The sequence below is a fragment of the Scophthalmus maximus genome, chromosome 7 (genome assembly GCF_022379125.1).
Source record: "Scophthalmus maximus strain ysfricsl-2021 chromosome 7, ASM2237912v1, whole genome shotgun sequence".
Lineage (NCBI taxonomy): Eukaryota > Metazoa > Chordata > Actinopteri > Pleuronectiformes > Scophthalmidae > Scophthalmus > Scophthalmus maximus.
In genome coordinates, this window is record NC_061521.1 from 22,924,506 (window position 1) to 22,940,000 (window position 15,495).

General features: G+C 47.6%; 1 protein-coding gene across 6 annotated transcripts in view; it reads left to right on the forward strand.

Annotated features, from left to right (window-relative positions):
- The first annotated feature begins 561 nt into the window (after positions 1 to 561).
- Positions 562 to 15,495, forward strand: part of znf423 (zinc finger protein 423) — a 134,531-nt gene continuing 119,597 nt past the window's right edge. For all 6 annotated transcript variants that reach the window (XM_035642981.2, XM_047333416.1, XM_047333415.1 and 3 more), the window contains exon 1: positions 562 to 1,957. In XM_035642981.2, coding sequence (XP_035498874.2) covers positions 1,918 to 1,957 — 40 coding nt within the window. In that variant the 5' untranslated portion in view covers positions 562 to 1,917. The remainder of the gene's footprint in view (positions 1,958 to 15,495) is intronic.

Genomic DNA, 15,495 nt, shown 5'->3' on the forward strand with positions numbered 1-15,495 from the left:
AAACATGAGAATGTAAATAAAAGACAAATAAACAAAGGGAACTTTAAAAAATACAATGAAACTTGAGTGAAAACGTTAGAAGTTGGAGAGCCCTGCAGCCTCGACCGACTTGGTGTTCCACCAAAGATGTCGAATCAATATATACTGTACATAGAGGTCCACTTCTTTATGTCAGTAAACCACATATAGAAGATGAAGTGACACTGGTGCCTGTGTTCATTACCTCAAGACACCTGGTGACATAATCACTCAGTCCCACTTGAACCTACGGAACCTTTTCTCTTCCACATCCATCTGCAGTCCGATCCACATTTTCCCTCCTCCTCTTCCCTCCGTGGTCTCTGAATCCCCGCTGTAGTGGCGCCGGTCGGCCACAGCTGGGCGCTGTTGCCTAACCTTCCCCCTGCCTCCCCTCTCTCTCTCGCCCTCTCCCTCCATCACCCTGTCTCTCTCTCTCCCACAGCCCCTGCCTGCCTCTCTCTCTCTCTCTCTCTCTCTCTCTCTCTCTCTCCCTCCCTCCCTCTCTCTCTCTCTCTCTCTCTCTCTCCTCTGCCTCCTCCTCTGCCTCAGCCAACCCGGGCTGTGCCGAGCTGCTCCCTGCGGGATCAGAGCGCTCCCCCGCCGGGACCCTTCTCTCACATCCCCCTGCTGGGACGCGGCTACATTTCCAGCCAAGCACTGCCTGCCTTGGCTTTATTATGTGTGTCTGCGCCGCAGCCCCGCCAGCAGAGGCAGGCAGAGGAGGAGGAGGAGGAGGGAGACTGGTAGCCAGAGTCAGGACAAAGAAAAAGCAGGGAGACAGAGGCTAGCGGAGGGCTTTTTTTTAAGACTTTTTTTTTTTTTCGGGAGGAACATTAAGGGGCTCTGCTTGTTGGCACCGCTGCGTAAAGGCATTTTGGGGGATATTAACAGCAAAAGGAAAAAAAGCAAAAGGAGGCGTGGGTTGTGAAAGCAAAGTATTCCCCTCGGGGGTGGAGATGCAGGGGAAGAGCGCAATGTCCATGACCACCACCACCAGACCTCCACCACCAGACCTCCACCACCTCCACCACCACTGCCGAGTGTAGAGGAGCGGGACGCAGCGTCGGAGTGGTCGGCTCGGATCGGCGCCGCTTTCCAGGAGACTGAAATAGTTCCGATAAACTGAAGAAAAATCAACCCCAACGGAGAAAATCCAGGCGCGCGCGAGGAGCAGAGAGCGGAAAGGAAGACACGTTTCTTCTTCTTCTTCTTTAAAAAAACCCCCAAAACAAACCCCAGAACAATTTCAACCCCGAAAACCATTCTGCGGCGCCGCTCCTCACCTGCTCCGTTACGCGCCGCCGCCGCCGCCGCCGCGCGGGACCGGACCGCACCGCCCCGCAGCTCAGGTGTTCCGTCGCCGCCGCGCGCGCGTGGCGGGCGGCTCGCGCCCCGGAGGAGCGACACGCGTGCGGGAAGCGGCCGGCGTCGCCGCGTAACGGAGCAGAAGAAGAAGAAGAAGAAGGAGGAAGAGGAAGAGGAGGAGGAGGAGGAGGAGGAGGACGTCAACGTCAACGGGAAGTTGTTCCACAGGTTGTGCCAGACCAGACCACACCACACCGAGGAGCAGAGGGGGAAAGACGCACCGGCTCCGAGTGTCTCTGCCTTCCCTCCCGGTGCGTGCGTGCGTGTGCGTGTGTGTTCGGCTTGTTGTCGCCGGACTAACCGCCGTCTCCCTCCCGGAGACTGAAGCTGCCGCATTGCAACAGGCGAAGCAGCAGCAGCAGCAGCAGCAGCGAAGTGTTGGAGAGATAAACCAGACCCGCGGTTCTCCGAAAGGAAACACTGAGCGCAACCGAACCCCCCCCCCCCCCCCCCCCCCCCCCCCCATAACAATTAACAGAATAAAAAAGAAAGAGAATTGAAGAAGAAGCAGACTGTGTCAGACGAGAGGAGATGTCGAGACGCAAACAGGCCAAGCCGCGCTCCGTCAAAGGTAAGAAACTGACTGATTTCTTTTCTCTCCGCCGCCTCGTGTTGATCCAGGAGCGACGGGGATTCGAACCAAAGACTGAAAAAAAAACAAAAAACATGGACCCAAGATTTCATGTGTTCCCTAATTTCATCTGCCACCCAACTCCCCCTAAAGGTTTGCAGGTAGACTGAGTGTAGTAAAATACATAATTAGTATTCTCTCTCTCTCTCTCTCTCTAATTGTCTGGTCGCGACCCTGTTGGAAATGAGGCTCAAACATTTGATTTGTCTGAGAAATGAGCTGTAAATGAGTGTAATGTCTGTTGTATTTTTCGTTTTTGAAATGCTCTGCCTCGCTGTCAGGACAGGAGGACAGACAGGAGTGTTTTTAGATTTTTTTTTTTAAAAACTCCTGTTGTGATTTCTTCTCGCCACTTGTCCCGAACTGCGCCGCGTGCTGCGTTCGCGTCCGGCTCGTAGATTTGACCGTTTGACCCCAAAACCTCGAGTCGCTCTCAATTCCTCACACTCTGCTTTGTCTTCTCTCTTCTTCACACCACGACGAGGTTCTGACCCTAAAAGTCCCACATTTCAAAATGTGGAGATCCACCTCAGTGCCACTCTGCGATTTGATGAGAATACATATTTTGTTTTGTTTTCCAAAAGCAGAAAGAAAGGTTGTGCTTGAACTGACAGATTCATCATCTTCTGAAAATACATGAAAAAAGGCCAAAACTGTTTATGGGATGTCAAGTTTTATTCTTGTGGGGAAAAAAAATGAAGCCTCATGTTTCTTTGACTGTATAAAATAGTATTAATTTCTGGTGCATGGATGGATGGATGGATGAGTGGATGAGTGGATGAGTGAGTGAGTTGCATCATGCAGTGAGGGCAATGTGGTGGTTGTGGTGGCCTTGCCCCTCCATGTTTCCTTCATGGGAACCCAGATGGGCAACGGGCAACTGGGACGGGGCTGACCATGTGGCTGCCACCACCACCCCCTCCCTCGACCTCCACCCGACCCCCTCCACCCTCCATCGTGTAGGCTTCTCCTCTCTGTGACTGTGTGGGAGAGAAGCTGCAGCGATTCGGGGAACTGGCGGGTTTTGCTTAATTAGCAGCGTGACCTCGAGCGTCTCCTGCAGGTTGCGAGAGTTAAGCCGGGCTTTTCGTCGCAGGCGGGGGCGGGACGCCGGCGACGTATACATGCCACACTTCTGAAGTACACTGACGGTGTTGTGAGCTGTGCAGGAAAGCTGACAGTTGTTTGTTTTCAGTTCAGTCCAACAGGCTTCCTGGGTATGTCCCAGGAAAGAGGATGTGATTTGATATTGATATGGATGTGATTCCTCAGCCTCCTCAGGAATCTGCTGTGACGCTGGTTTCAGTTTCCAGTGGATATGAATATGCATCATAAGATTTGATTGAATCGGCGTGGAAAATAATAAACGGCCAATTGTTGTCCAGCAACAACACTTAAAAAAGTATTTTATGGATGTTGCATCTTGCAAAGAAAACTTCAGGGGGGAAGAAGTAAAAGAAAGCCTCCAAAACTGAATCTATAGTTTTTCATCTTTGTCGGTTTTGCATCTACGCTCGTAGTGTTGGGTTGAATCGTGACTTTGTCCCCACCACAGTCGCTCATCTGTCCAGTATGAATGTTGATGGAGGCCAAAAATGGCAACACAACTGTTTTGTTGTAGATATATCGTAGATTCAATCTTACACCGGAAAACTATGCTCAACGAACAGGATCATAGTTGTCTCTGTCATTCTCCTAAAAAATGTTTGGCACTTTGCACCCCCCACCCCCAGGCCGTAGTACTCATTTGTGTTTTTTAAGTATAAGAAAAAAGAAATATACAATGTCATCGCATGGCGACGATGTTTGGAGGCCAAGTAATGTCAAATAACGTCGAATAATGCAAATGGACTCTTCAGTGAAGGGCTGAAACTCATGGTTATTGATTATAAAATAGATGCTTAGTCGAAGCCGTGGCATTCAAACGATTTGACCAAAAGTGTAAAATAAACAACAACAACAACCGGGCGGTTTTGTTTATAATGATCTGAAATGGAGAGAAGCGAGATAATAACCCTCCAGCAAATGTTTCATAAATGACTTAACCAGTTAACCGTCAGTCTGCTCATTGTTTCGGCAGCGGTGGTGCTTTGGAATATGAATATCCGGCTGATTTGATTTGAATGATGTGGTTGTTGTTGTTGTTGCCTCCTGCCGCGTTGTTGTTGTTGTTGTTGACGACGCCGCTCGCTTGCACTTTGTCACCGAACAAATCAGCTGCTGCGGCGCGACGACGACTCTGTCATTGCTCTCGCCGGTGTGTGTGTGTGTGTGTGTGTGTGTGTGTGTGTGTGTGTGTGTGTGTGTGTGTGTGTGTGTGTGTGTGTGTGTGTGTGTGTGTGTGTGTGTGTGTGTGTGTGTGTGTGTGTGTGTGTGTGTGTGTGTGTGTGTGTGTGTGTGTGTGTGTGTGTGTGTGTGTGTGTGAGAGACCTCAGCAGCCTGGATAACGAGAGCTTAGCTTTAGTCAGGCAGCCGAGCGAAGCCGAGCGAAGCGAAGCTGAGGGCGGACGACCACCACCGCTCCGTGTGTGTGAGTGCGCAGCAGCAAAAGGTAACAGCCCTTGTGGTCTGGCTTGCATAAGCACCGAGTTGTTGTTTTTTGTGTATGTCTACTCATGCATCTGTGTGTGTGTGTGTGTGTGTACATGCGTGCCGCTATCTGCCCTCCACACCTTGCCCCCTTTGACAGCTTGGCAAGACGTGGCATTGGGGGAAGATGAGAGAGAGAGGGAGACGGAGAGGGAGAGGGAGAGGTGGAGGGCAGATGGATGGAGATGGAGGAGAGTGGGGGAATGGGGGGGGGGGGGGGGCTGCGCAGTGGCACGTAGCAGGTGAGCGGGCGAGAGGGGAGGGGATGCGTTGCGGGCCAGGGCGAGGTGAGCGTCGCCGGGGGGATTATCTGTGTTTTCCATGTTCTTCCGTCTTTCACCTGCTCACCCGGCTGTGACTGGGCTGGCTCGCTGTCGGACTTATTGGCCGGCCAGGCGTGCCAAAACAATAACAAACGGGCACAGGGTCCCACCGCATCCGTCTCCCGGCCCCCCGCCACAGATTCCCACCGACTCAGACTCATGGCTGCAGACTCACCGGAACAGGGAGATCAGCGGCTCCGAATACTCGTTGTTCTCGGGAAACTGTGGTTGTTTTTCGGTCGAGCCGACTTCACGCCACGCGACAGTAAAAGTCCCGTTCACACCCGCACTCATGCGGCGCTCTCGTTCTCTCACACATCATTCCTCCGCCAGTTTTTAGGGTTAAGTGTTGACTAGGGGTCGACCGATATTATTACTGATCTAATGGAACCATGACCGATATTTGTCTGCTGTAAAAAAAAAAAAAAAAAAGTGTTAAAAGTCTTAACTCTTAACACAGAACTTTGTTGAAATGCCTTAAAGCACATGTTTGATTCACAGGAGCTTTCAACGTACATGACCTCAACACACGAAGTGCAGGGAGCTACTGTAGCAGCAGCACTATTGTGCAGTCGAACAAACAAAACATGGACGGGACATTGATAAAGTCCAGAGAGTCGTGACGAGCGGCTGCATCAGAGCCAAAGTAGAACATTTAATAATGAAATGATCTCGTCGGTATATCAGCTTAAAGAATGGCCGATACCGATAATCATCAAAATGTTGAATATCGGCGCAGATAATCGGTCGACCCCTAGTCTTGATCAAGGACAGTGGACACGCGGATTTGGGGCGGGGGGGTCGAACCACCGACCCACTTGTTAGTGGACGACCCGCTCTAACCCCTGTGCCACAGCTGCCCAAATAACAAGAATATACGAGGGGACATTCTTTGTCTTTTAGGACAGCTAACATTGTGAAATTTGGCTAAAATGAGGCCGATCTAGGGACGTTTACTTCGATTCCTTTCTTACGGATCTTAGAGGATTCGTCCCATTGCAATGTGACGTCAAACCTGGTGAAGCATGGACGAGTTTTATTTTTTATAAGAAGTCCAATTTGCCACCGTTCGCCTTTTTGTATACGTTCTATGAAGGACGCAGATGCCATGTGGCACAGCTGCCGTTGACTTTATTCTTTCCCGGTGTAGAAATAAACAATTATTAGAATAGTCAATGAAAAATGACAAGATGAATTACACCCTTATCTTATATCCATGTATTGAAACAGTACGGCCACAGGAAAAGCCCGGTCGAAGCTTGAGCAAACAGCAGCATTAAGTCGTCCCCCATTACTGATCCTCCCGTGTTCCGCCGCCGCCGCCGCCGAGTTCCCTCCGATGGATTTACTTGACCAGTCTCGCCTTGACAGTGATTAGGCCTTGTCGACAGCGGGGGGACTCAACTAATTGCGGTCTGTTAATTGAACACGACGACGATGGGCCATGAGACGAGCTGATAGGGCGAGAGGGAGGAACAGGGGAGGGGGGGGAGAGGGGAGCGTCTCTCTTATCAAACTATTATTTCAGTGGATTAATCCGTTTTTAATGTGTGTCTTTAGCGAGGCGGCAGAAAGGAAAAAAAAAAAAAAAAATCTCCTTCTCTGTCTGCTCCGGCAGCCTCGCTATACCTCCTATCTCTCTCTCTCTCTCTCTCTCCCTGTCTCTCTCTCTCCTCCGCTCTCCGCTCTCAGCCCCTCGAGTCTTTCGTGCATTATGCAGCGATGATTATTACTTAATTACACATTAATAAATCCGCTTCATTTGCAGGACATTAAACGGGAGTCGAGCACATATGACAAGCGGACGGAAGGGGAGGGGCAAGGGGAAGGGGATGGGGAGGAAGGAGGGAGCACTCTGGTTTTTTAAGCATTTGTTTGGTTTGTTTAGCGCCTAGTTAACGGTTAGTGGAGCCAAGTGAGTCCTTTACTGTCGCCCTGTTGTTGAGCCCAGCGCTTCCGGCCTAATGGCATCACCTCCACTCGATCTGCTTCCTTTTCCCCACGATCTCTCTCTCTCTCTCTCTCTCGCTCCCTGTCACCTCGTCACATCCCCGGTTGCACCGTGCACGTGCAGACATATATATCAGTCGAATTATTAAGAACGTTTCTATGATATGGACGCCGCAGCTGCTGTTTGCACTGGTCGCGCTGGTCGCTTCTAAACCAACCAGAAGTGATCACATGGTGCGGTGACATGCTCACGTGTGTGGCACATTGCTAATATATATATATGTATGGATATGAGATATTTCCTCATAAACGTATGTAGTTCATTTTCTACACACAATTTTTGTCACGTCTTGTACAACTGTTTTGTGTTGTTATAAAATTCAGTCAAAACTTTGTATAGAACAATTGGCAGAATTTGCATTATTTGATGATAAGCGTGTTACAGTATATAAAGTACACTAGCTATACTTTACTGTACTTTATTAGAAAATGAATTTGTACAAGCCTAGATTTTGTGATTGCATTAAGTTTAATGTTTTTGTTGCAAAGTTGTTGGCACCGTCACCAAGAAAATATGAAAAAAACCCAAACATTTTCACTATCAGTAAATCTGCTGATCATGATTCATCCCTTGATCTGTAAAACGTCAGAAATGCGACAAAAGTTCATCAGATTTTTATTTCCGACGTGCTTTCGCGTGACCAACAATCTAAAAATACAGCGATGTTCAATGAACTTTAAAGTTAAAAGAAACAGATTCATTTGATTTTCAAATCAGCTGCAGATTCTGCCGCATGACAAATCGAATAACGGACCAATCGTGTCAGCTGCTCTCCGCGCTCGATCCACTTCTCGACGCGCGACACGACATTTCATGTAAGTATGCCATGTAAATCCAATAAGAGACTCTGGGATGGTAATTATTCACTGCCTGCAGTTAAAGTTATTGTCAATTAACTGCTGGGGACTTGAAAAAATTAACAACTGCCAACCCCGGCCAAAAGTGGGTAAAAATTAATTGTGCTGGGAAACGCCGTCAGGTTAACGAGCCGCCGCTTTTCAAAATTATTATTATTATTTTTTTTTTATCGGTTGCTGAATCTATTTGTGCTTCTCCTACAAAAGGCAAAAAAAATATATAAAAAAAAATCAAATTAACCAGTTTTGCTGCATGGGCCGTGTGTGTGTGTGTGTGTGTGTGTGTGTGTGTGTGTGTGTGTGTGTGTGTGTGTGTGTGTGTGTGTGTGTGTGTGTGTGTGTGTGTGTGTGTGTGTGTGTGTGTGTGTGTGTGTGTGTGTGTGTGTGTGTGTGTGTGTGTGTGTGTGTGTGTCATATCCCCAATACCTGACTGGACGAGCGCTGGTTTGGTGTGTCAGTACAGTACAGTTAATCTCCTTCCTCCTTCTCTCTCCTCCTGTCTGTTTCTCTCTCTCTCTCTCTCTCCCTCTCTCTCACCATCTGGCTTTACAATTAGATCAGTTTTAATGTCGCCCCTTGGCAGAGCACGGAGACTTTCACAGGGCGACTGGCTCCTATAAAACTCAGAGACACTGCACATGTGGCTTGGATTACTTGAATGACGACAACGTCTTTTTGTGTTTTCCCTTCTTCCTCGCAGGTACATGTGTGTGCACACGCTATGGACGTGTGAAGGCACCACATGTGTCCTCTATGCTTTTATTAAAAGCTCAAAGTTTGACCGCTCATCTTGTTTTTTTTTTCTATAAATGCAAACGGCACAATCAGCGCAGCCGCTCTGAGTTAACTTCTTTTTTTTGTTGTTGTTGTATAAAAGCTTGTATCGGCTTTGCATTAAGGCTTGCTGAACCATTAAATGGTTTTCTAAGAGCTTTGTTAGAAATTCCATCGACATTGCAGCAGGGGGGATGTGTGTGTGTGTGTGTGTGTGTGTGTGTGTGTGTGTGTGTGTGTGTGTGTGTGTGTGTGTGTGTGTGTGTGTGTGTGTGTGTGTGTGTGTGTGTGTGTGTGTGTGTGTGTGTGTGTGTGTGTGTGTGTGTGTGTGTGTGTGTGTGTGTTTTTTCTTCTTTTCTTTCCTTTCTTTAAAAACAGGACATAACAGGCTAATGTAATTGACGATCGGCGGAGCCCGGCGGTACCACGCATCGAATTCAACCGGAGTCGTGTCGATCCCGCTCTCAATTAGAACCAAATCACTTTTGCGGAATTGAAGGCCGGCGGAGTCGAAGGGGAACGGTGACTTCCATATATATATATATATATATATATATATATACCTATTTGTGATAGAATCAAATGCAACAAATCTTCCACAAATTTGAAGAAATGTCTTCAAATGGATGTTCACATTGGGTCAGATGGAGATCGGTTCAGATCTACAACTGGAGATAGTTGGTAGCAGTTTGTGTTTTTCTTTTCTATTCGTTCACTTCATCCAAGTCATCCATATATACAGGATGCAGATGAGGCGGGTGGAATTAGGTTACTGTCCACTAAACTTGACGGTTGAACTGTGCGCATAGTCATTTTCTATTTTTCTGGCTGTTCAGCGAACTGTCTCCGACAGTTACGTGATCTTTTTGATCCACCGAAAAGCTTTTTGTGAAATTAATGAAACACTCTGGGAAAAACAACAAATAAACATTGGCTGATGGTTTGTTGACTTGATAAGATCCACTTCAGGATTCAGAGAATTGGTTTTGTTTGAAAGAAAGGGGAGGAAAAGGTCATATCATCTGGTAGGCTTGGTTAGCTTGTTATTGTAGTGTGCGCGCGTGTGTGTGTGTGTGGGGGGGGATATGTGTGTGTGTGTGTGTGTGTGTGTTTGTGTGTGTGGGTGCCCAGAAAAGGGTGAAGTCCCTCGGTGAGGTGTGTGTATGCCAGCGACAACTCCTTATCAGCGGGCCAGCCTGTCGTTCGTTCGTGTGTGTGTGTGTGTGTGTGTGTGTGTGTGTGTGTGTGTGTGTGTGTGTGTGTGTGTGTGTGTGTGTGTGTGTGTGTGTGTGTGTGTGTGTGTGTGTGTGTGTGTGTGTGTGTGTGTGTGTGTGTGTGTGTGTGTGTGTGTGTGTGTGTGTGTGTGTGTGTGTTTGTGTGTGTGTGATTGAGTGAGAGTGTGTGTGTGTGTGTGTGAGCACTACTATGTGTGCAACCTCTCACAGCCTCTCACTTAGAGATTAAAGCTGACGATCTGCCCGCAGTGTGTTTGATGGAAGTCTCATGTCCTGTGGTGTCTTTTTCTCATTGTTTAACGCTCATTGGATATTTAACTGTCGCTGATTTCAGAAGTCTGGATATATGCGGGGGGGGGGGGGGGGGGGGGGGGGGGGGGGGGGGCTGTATGTGAGAACGCAGGCGTTGATCCGGAGATTTTCCAGAACTTTTCCTGCCAGCCCCACTAGTCAAGATTATGGAAAACGTTGCTTTCCACTAAAGCTGCAACGGTTAATCCGTTAATCGATTAGTATTCGACTTTTAAATTAATCGCCATCTTTATGATAATCGATTAATCGGTCCAAGTAGTTTTTAAAAAAGTCCAAATTCTCTGATTCCAGCCTCTTAAATGTGAATATCTTCTGGTTTCTTTGAAAAACCTTGGAAAAAAATTGGACAATCTGCGTTTGTCATATGTGAAAGTCAAACTCTGGAAAATGTCCGGATTCAATTTTCCTCACAGTTTCCGGGAGTTCAAGTCTGAAGAAAGCTTAGCATAGCAACTAAAGATCAGTTTTGTGATTTATAATGTTTTAGTCTTTCATGTAGTCTTTCATGTAAAGTGTGACGGGGCCAGATGAATCATCACCAGTTACTATAGCAACGGAGTGATGCCTTTTTTATGAACAGTGCAAAACTCTCAAAGGCTTTTACATTCATAGTGACGAGCAACAACGGAGAGTAAGTAGGACGATTTGCAATAAATTAGTGTCATCATTTATTTATTCCAAATCAGTAATTGTGGCCCTAATATATTATTATTCAAATATTTATACATTGAAAATCAATTTAACACCGGGTGTTGCTTCTGGAAAAAACCCCGTTGCAAACTCTTGCATATAGCCAGTGGGCATTTCTATTTATGATAAATTATGTATAATTGATTTGGTGGGGGGGACACGACTTTACAAGCTCACTATTTTTGTTCATAATTACAGTAATTTCTACCTTATTCAGCACCCTCTGCCCCCCACCTCTTTCCTCTCCTGCAGCATCCTGCATGTTTCCCCCCCATCACACCATCCTCCCCTCTACTTCTGCCCCCCCGGCTTTCCTCCTCTTTCCCATTCTGTACATTAAACATTAGTGGTGGGGGCAATTAGCAGTGCCCCTTTGCACACCTGGCTGATGCATAATATATTTATTGGGCTACCCACCCTCCCTTCTCTTGCTCCGACGCACGCACGCACGCACGCACGCACGCACGCAAGGGTCGTTTTGGAGAAATCTGTGTGTGTGTATAAGAAATGATCAAGCTGTAGGCCTACTGGTGTGACCCTGAGTATGACCAGGTCAAAGGTCATTCGTCTAGTCAGGTTTTAAGACAGAATATATTTATATATATATATATATATATATATATATATATATATATATTATTGTTTTAGGCTAAACTGCAAGAGCTCCGATAATCTCGGGAGTAGAATATGAAGATATTTTTCTTCTCTGTTCTTCCCGTCCTAATCTTGACATCGCCGTGGTTACACACCCGCCTTAACATGTGTGGTAAAGGCCGCTCGTCTGTGTTCCACAAACGACCAAAGGGCCCGACACAGTTTTTCCTCACCTTTGTGCTGATTTATTCATTCATCCATTCATTCATTTCGGCTTGCCCCTTTTGCCTGTTGTGCTTGCATGCACACACACAATCGCACACCCACACCCACACACACACACACCCGCGCGCGCACGCACGCACACCAATGGACTCAGACTAATGTGCATTGTCCTCCGAGCGTGGAGTCTTGAACAGAACAAGCTGCTTGCGTTGTGTTCCTCCTTTATGGGAAACTCACGCCGGCTCTTTGTGGCGCAACCCCGCCATAGTCCAGCCAATGGTTCCCTTAAGTGCTCGGAGTCTTTAGTTGGTTTTTCCAACTCCTTTCCTTTCACCTCCCAGTCAAAAGGCAGCGGCGTCCCGCTGTGAGACACACAATGGAGCAAAGAGGGAGCAGGAGAGAGGGAGCGGGCGAGAGAGAGAGGCTGCATTCTGAATCGGGAAGAGGAGAAACGTGGAAGGAAATTTACTTTTCACCTGTTTTGTTGCTTAAAAATGATATTATTGACAATGCACAGCTCATCTTCTTAGCCTGTCTCATGGCACAGGTACAATTAGAGCTCAAAATTCTCTGATTTCAGCTTCTTAAATGTGAATGTGTTCTGGTTTTTATGCTCCTCTATGACAGTGAACTAAATATATTTTTAGTAATTCAATAACTTAAACATCATCTTGGAGTTTTGGGAAACACGGTCAGCATTTTTTCCCCCCACCATTTTATGACATTTTATGGACCAAACAACTTAATCGATTAAGCGAGAAAATAATCTGCCGAGTAATCGATTTATGAAAATAATCGTTAGTTGCAGCCGTAGATACAATGTAAGTATTTGGGGGGGAAATATTACCTGCAAGGTCTAGTAAGTATATGAACCACAATGGACGCCAGGTAATTATGGTGTGTGTGTGTGTGTGTGTGTGTGTGTGTGTGTGTGTGTGTGTGTGTGTGTGTGTGTGTGTGTGTGTGTGTGTGTGTGTGTGTGTGTGTGTGTGTGTGTGTGTGTGTGTGTGTGTGTGTGTGTGTGTGTGTGTGTGTGTGTGTGTGTGTGTGTGTGTGTGTGTGTGTGTGTGCGTGCGTGCGTGCGTGCGTGCGTGCGTGCGTGCGTGCGTGCGTGCGTGCGTGCGTGCGTGCGTGCGTGCGTGCGTGCGTGCGTGCGTGCGTGCGTGCGTGCGTGCACGTGCGTGTGCACGACCAGTCTCCTCTCCTCTCCTCAACCAGCGGTGCAGGCCTATAGCTCTCTTCAGGAGAACATAAGGCCTATAAATACATTCCCTGTTTATCGAGGTTATTCCCGAGCCGGTGGATGAACTCGACTGAAGCACAACCTGTGTGGCGCTGAAGCCTAAACGCACGTCGCCCGTGGCCTTAATCTATAATGATGAGCAGCTCTTTGAGCGGAGAGGAAGATATTGTGGCCTCTCCCGGTGTCACTCGAGATTTCTAGATATTGATAGTGTTCGGAGCTCCGCTCACATCTCATCTGCTGCCGGGTCAGTCCTTCACGTTTTCAAGCATCAGCCGTCGATTGATTTCTTCCAATCCTTGGGATGAAGATCTGTTGCTAAGCAATATTAGCACAAAACTCACTTGTCCGCCGGCTGTGGGATTGTATCTGTTGCCAGGCAACATTAACCCGTTGAATCAGGATGCGGAGGGGAACTGTCGGGGAGGTTGTTGCATTGAAAAACAAATGAAAAAATTGTGTACGATTTAACTTTAAATTTTAAGTTTGAAGACCCCAAAAAAAAAAAATCCGAAACCAGTTGTTAGAAAGGAATTGGAAAGTGCTATTTGTCTTGAGGACGAGATGCTCGATTATGTACTCAAACCAACAGACGAGCAGCCGCGCTCCGAGCCTGTGTGTATATTTTCCTCGCCGCTCCCAGAGGCGGAGTGACGAGCGAGTTAATCTGTCCGCCAGCGATACGGCGCGACACAAAGCTGTTTATTTCCCTCTTCCCTCCCTCTCTCCCCCTCTCTTCCTGTAAAGCCTAATCAAGTTTGTATCAAGCTAAATAATGCCTTAGCGTGAAATTGGTGTCTTCCGTCAAAAAGCACTCCCGAGCCTGTACAACAAGAGAAGGCAATTATCCCCCCCCCCCCCACACATCCCTCCCCATCCCTCCCCTCCTCATCCCAACCCTCCAGCCTTCACGGCGTGTGTGTGTGTGTGTCGTACTATAACTGCGATATTTCATGATTTGTCTCATCTGTGATTGACAACATTTGAGTGCATCCTCAAACTGGAGCTCAGTCTTTTCAGTGTGTGTGTGTGTGTGTGTGTGTGTGTGTGTGTGTGTGTGTGTGTGTGTGTGTGTGTGTGTGTGTGTGTGTGTGTGTGTGTGTGTGTGTGTGTGTGTGTGTGTGTGTGTGTGTGTGTGTGTGTGTGTGTGTGTGTGTGTGTGTGTGTGTGTGTGGTGGTGATTGGACGCTGCTCGGGGAACTTCTAGTTCAGTTATTTCTGGCACCTTCCCCAGAGTCGAGGTTCTCCAGAGGAATGCGCTCCCTCTCCTCCTCCTCCTCCTCCTCCTCCTGCCCTCTCTTCCTCTCTCCGTCCTCTCCTCACCGCGTCCTTCACCCTTCCTCAACACCTCCTCACCTTTACTCTCCTCTGACTAACTTTCCGGTCTTTCTTCACTCCCCCCCTTTTCTCCATCTTTGTCTTTCCACTTGTTTGCCCTTTACTCCTCGGTTCCCTTCCTTTGTCCTTCTTCTTCTTCTTCTTCTTCTTTCCTCTCCCCGTCTCTCTTTCTGCTATCGATTCCTCTTCCCGCCAAACTCTCTCTCTCCCTGACAGACAGAAAAACAAATGTCAGATCAGAGAGGCTCTTTAATCTCAAGCTGTGTTGTTTGGCCCTGAACATCAACTCTGTGCGTGTGCGTGTGCGTGTGTGTGTGCGTGTGCGTGTGCGTGTGTGTGTGTGTGTGTGTGTGTGTGTGTGTGTGTGTGTGTGTGTGTGTGTGTGTGTGTGTGTGTGTGTGTGTGTGTGTGTGTGTGTGTGTGTGTGTGTGTGTGTGTGTGTGTGTGTGTGTGTGTTCTGCCCTCTTGGTGTTGAAAGAGGTGAAATTGTTTTTGTTGTACTTCATACACACTGCACGTGTGTGTGCGTGCGTGCGTGTGTGTGCGTGTAGGCCCACTTCTCCAGTATAACACACCGGCATTTTAAAAAGATAAAACAAGAAGACCGTTCACTTTTACACCTGTATTAGTGATGTAATTCTGTCTTTGATTTAGCCTTTTGTGTCTCTCAGTCGTGAATCAATATTTCTTTTTCTTTTTTTTTTTTTACTCATGCCTTTTGGGGATGATGAACTGATGTGTGAGAGTGAGAGAGAGCACATGGGTTTGATGTTGTCAAGTTGTGTCGAGGGGCGTGTTCAGGGATGCTGGGGGACGTTGCATAGCAACCCAGTCGGACAAGGTTTCGGACCACGGTGAGTTCAAACTCACGGAGAGGGAAACTAGAACGTCGCTCGGCAGAGCGCGTTGCCTTCCGCCAAGGCCGAACAAAGATTGTCCTTCATCTGCTTCAACATGTAACGGGCTCTTCCCAGGCCCAAGTTCATCGGGAATCTGTTTTGTAGTTTTAGCGGAATCCTGCGAACGAATAAACCAGACACGGGTGAAAAGAGAAGGTGAGGGACAAAGGGAGCTTGAAGGACATGAGGATTGTTGGGATTGGAGGCGAAGGTATGAAAGTATTGAGAAGAACTATATGAAAACAAAAATCAGATCGTGGAAACGTTCTGGATCAAAAGAGAGGAAGAGAACGGGCGAACGATGAGAGAGAGAGAGAGAGAGAGAGAGAGAGAGAGAGAGAGAGAGAGAGAGAGAGAGAGAGAGAGAGAGAGAGAGAGAGAGAGAGAG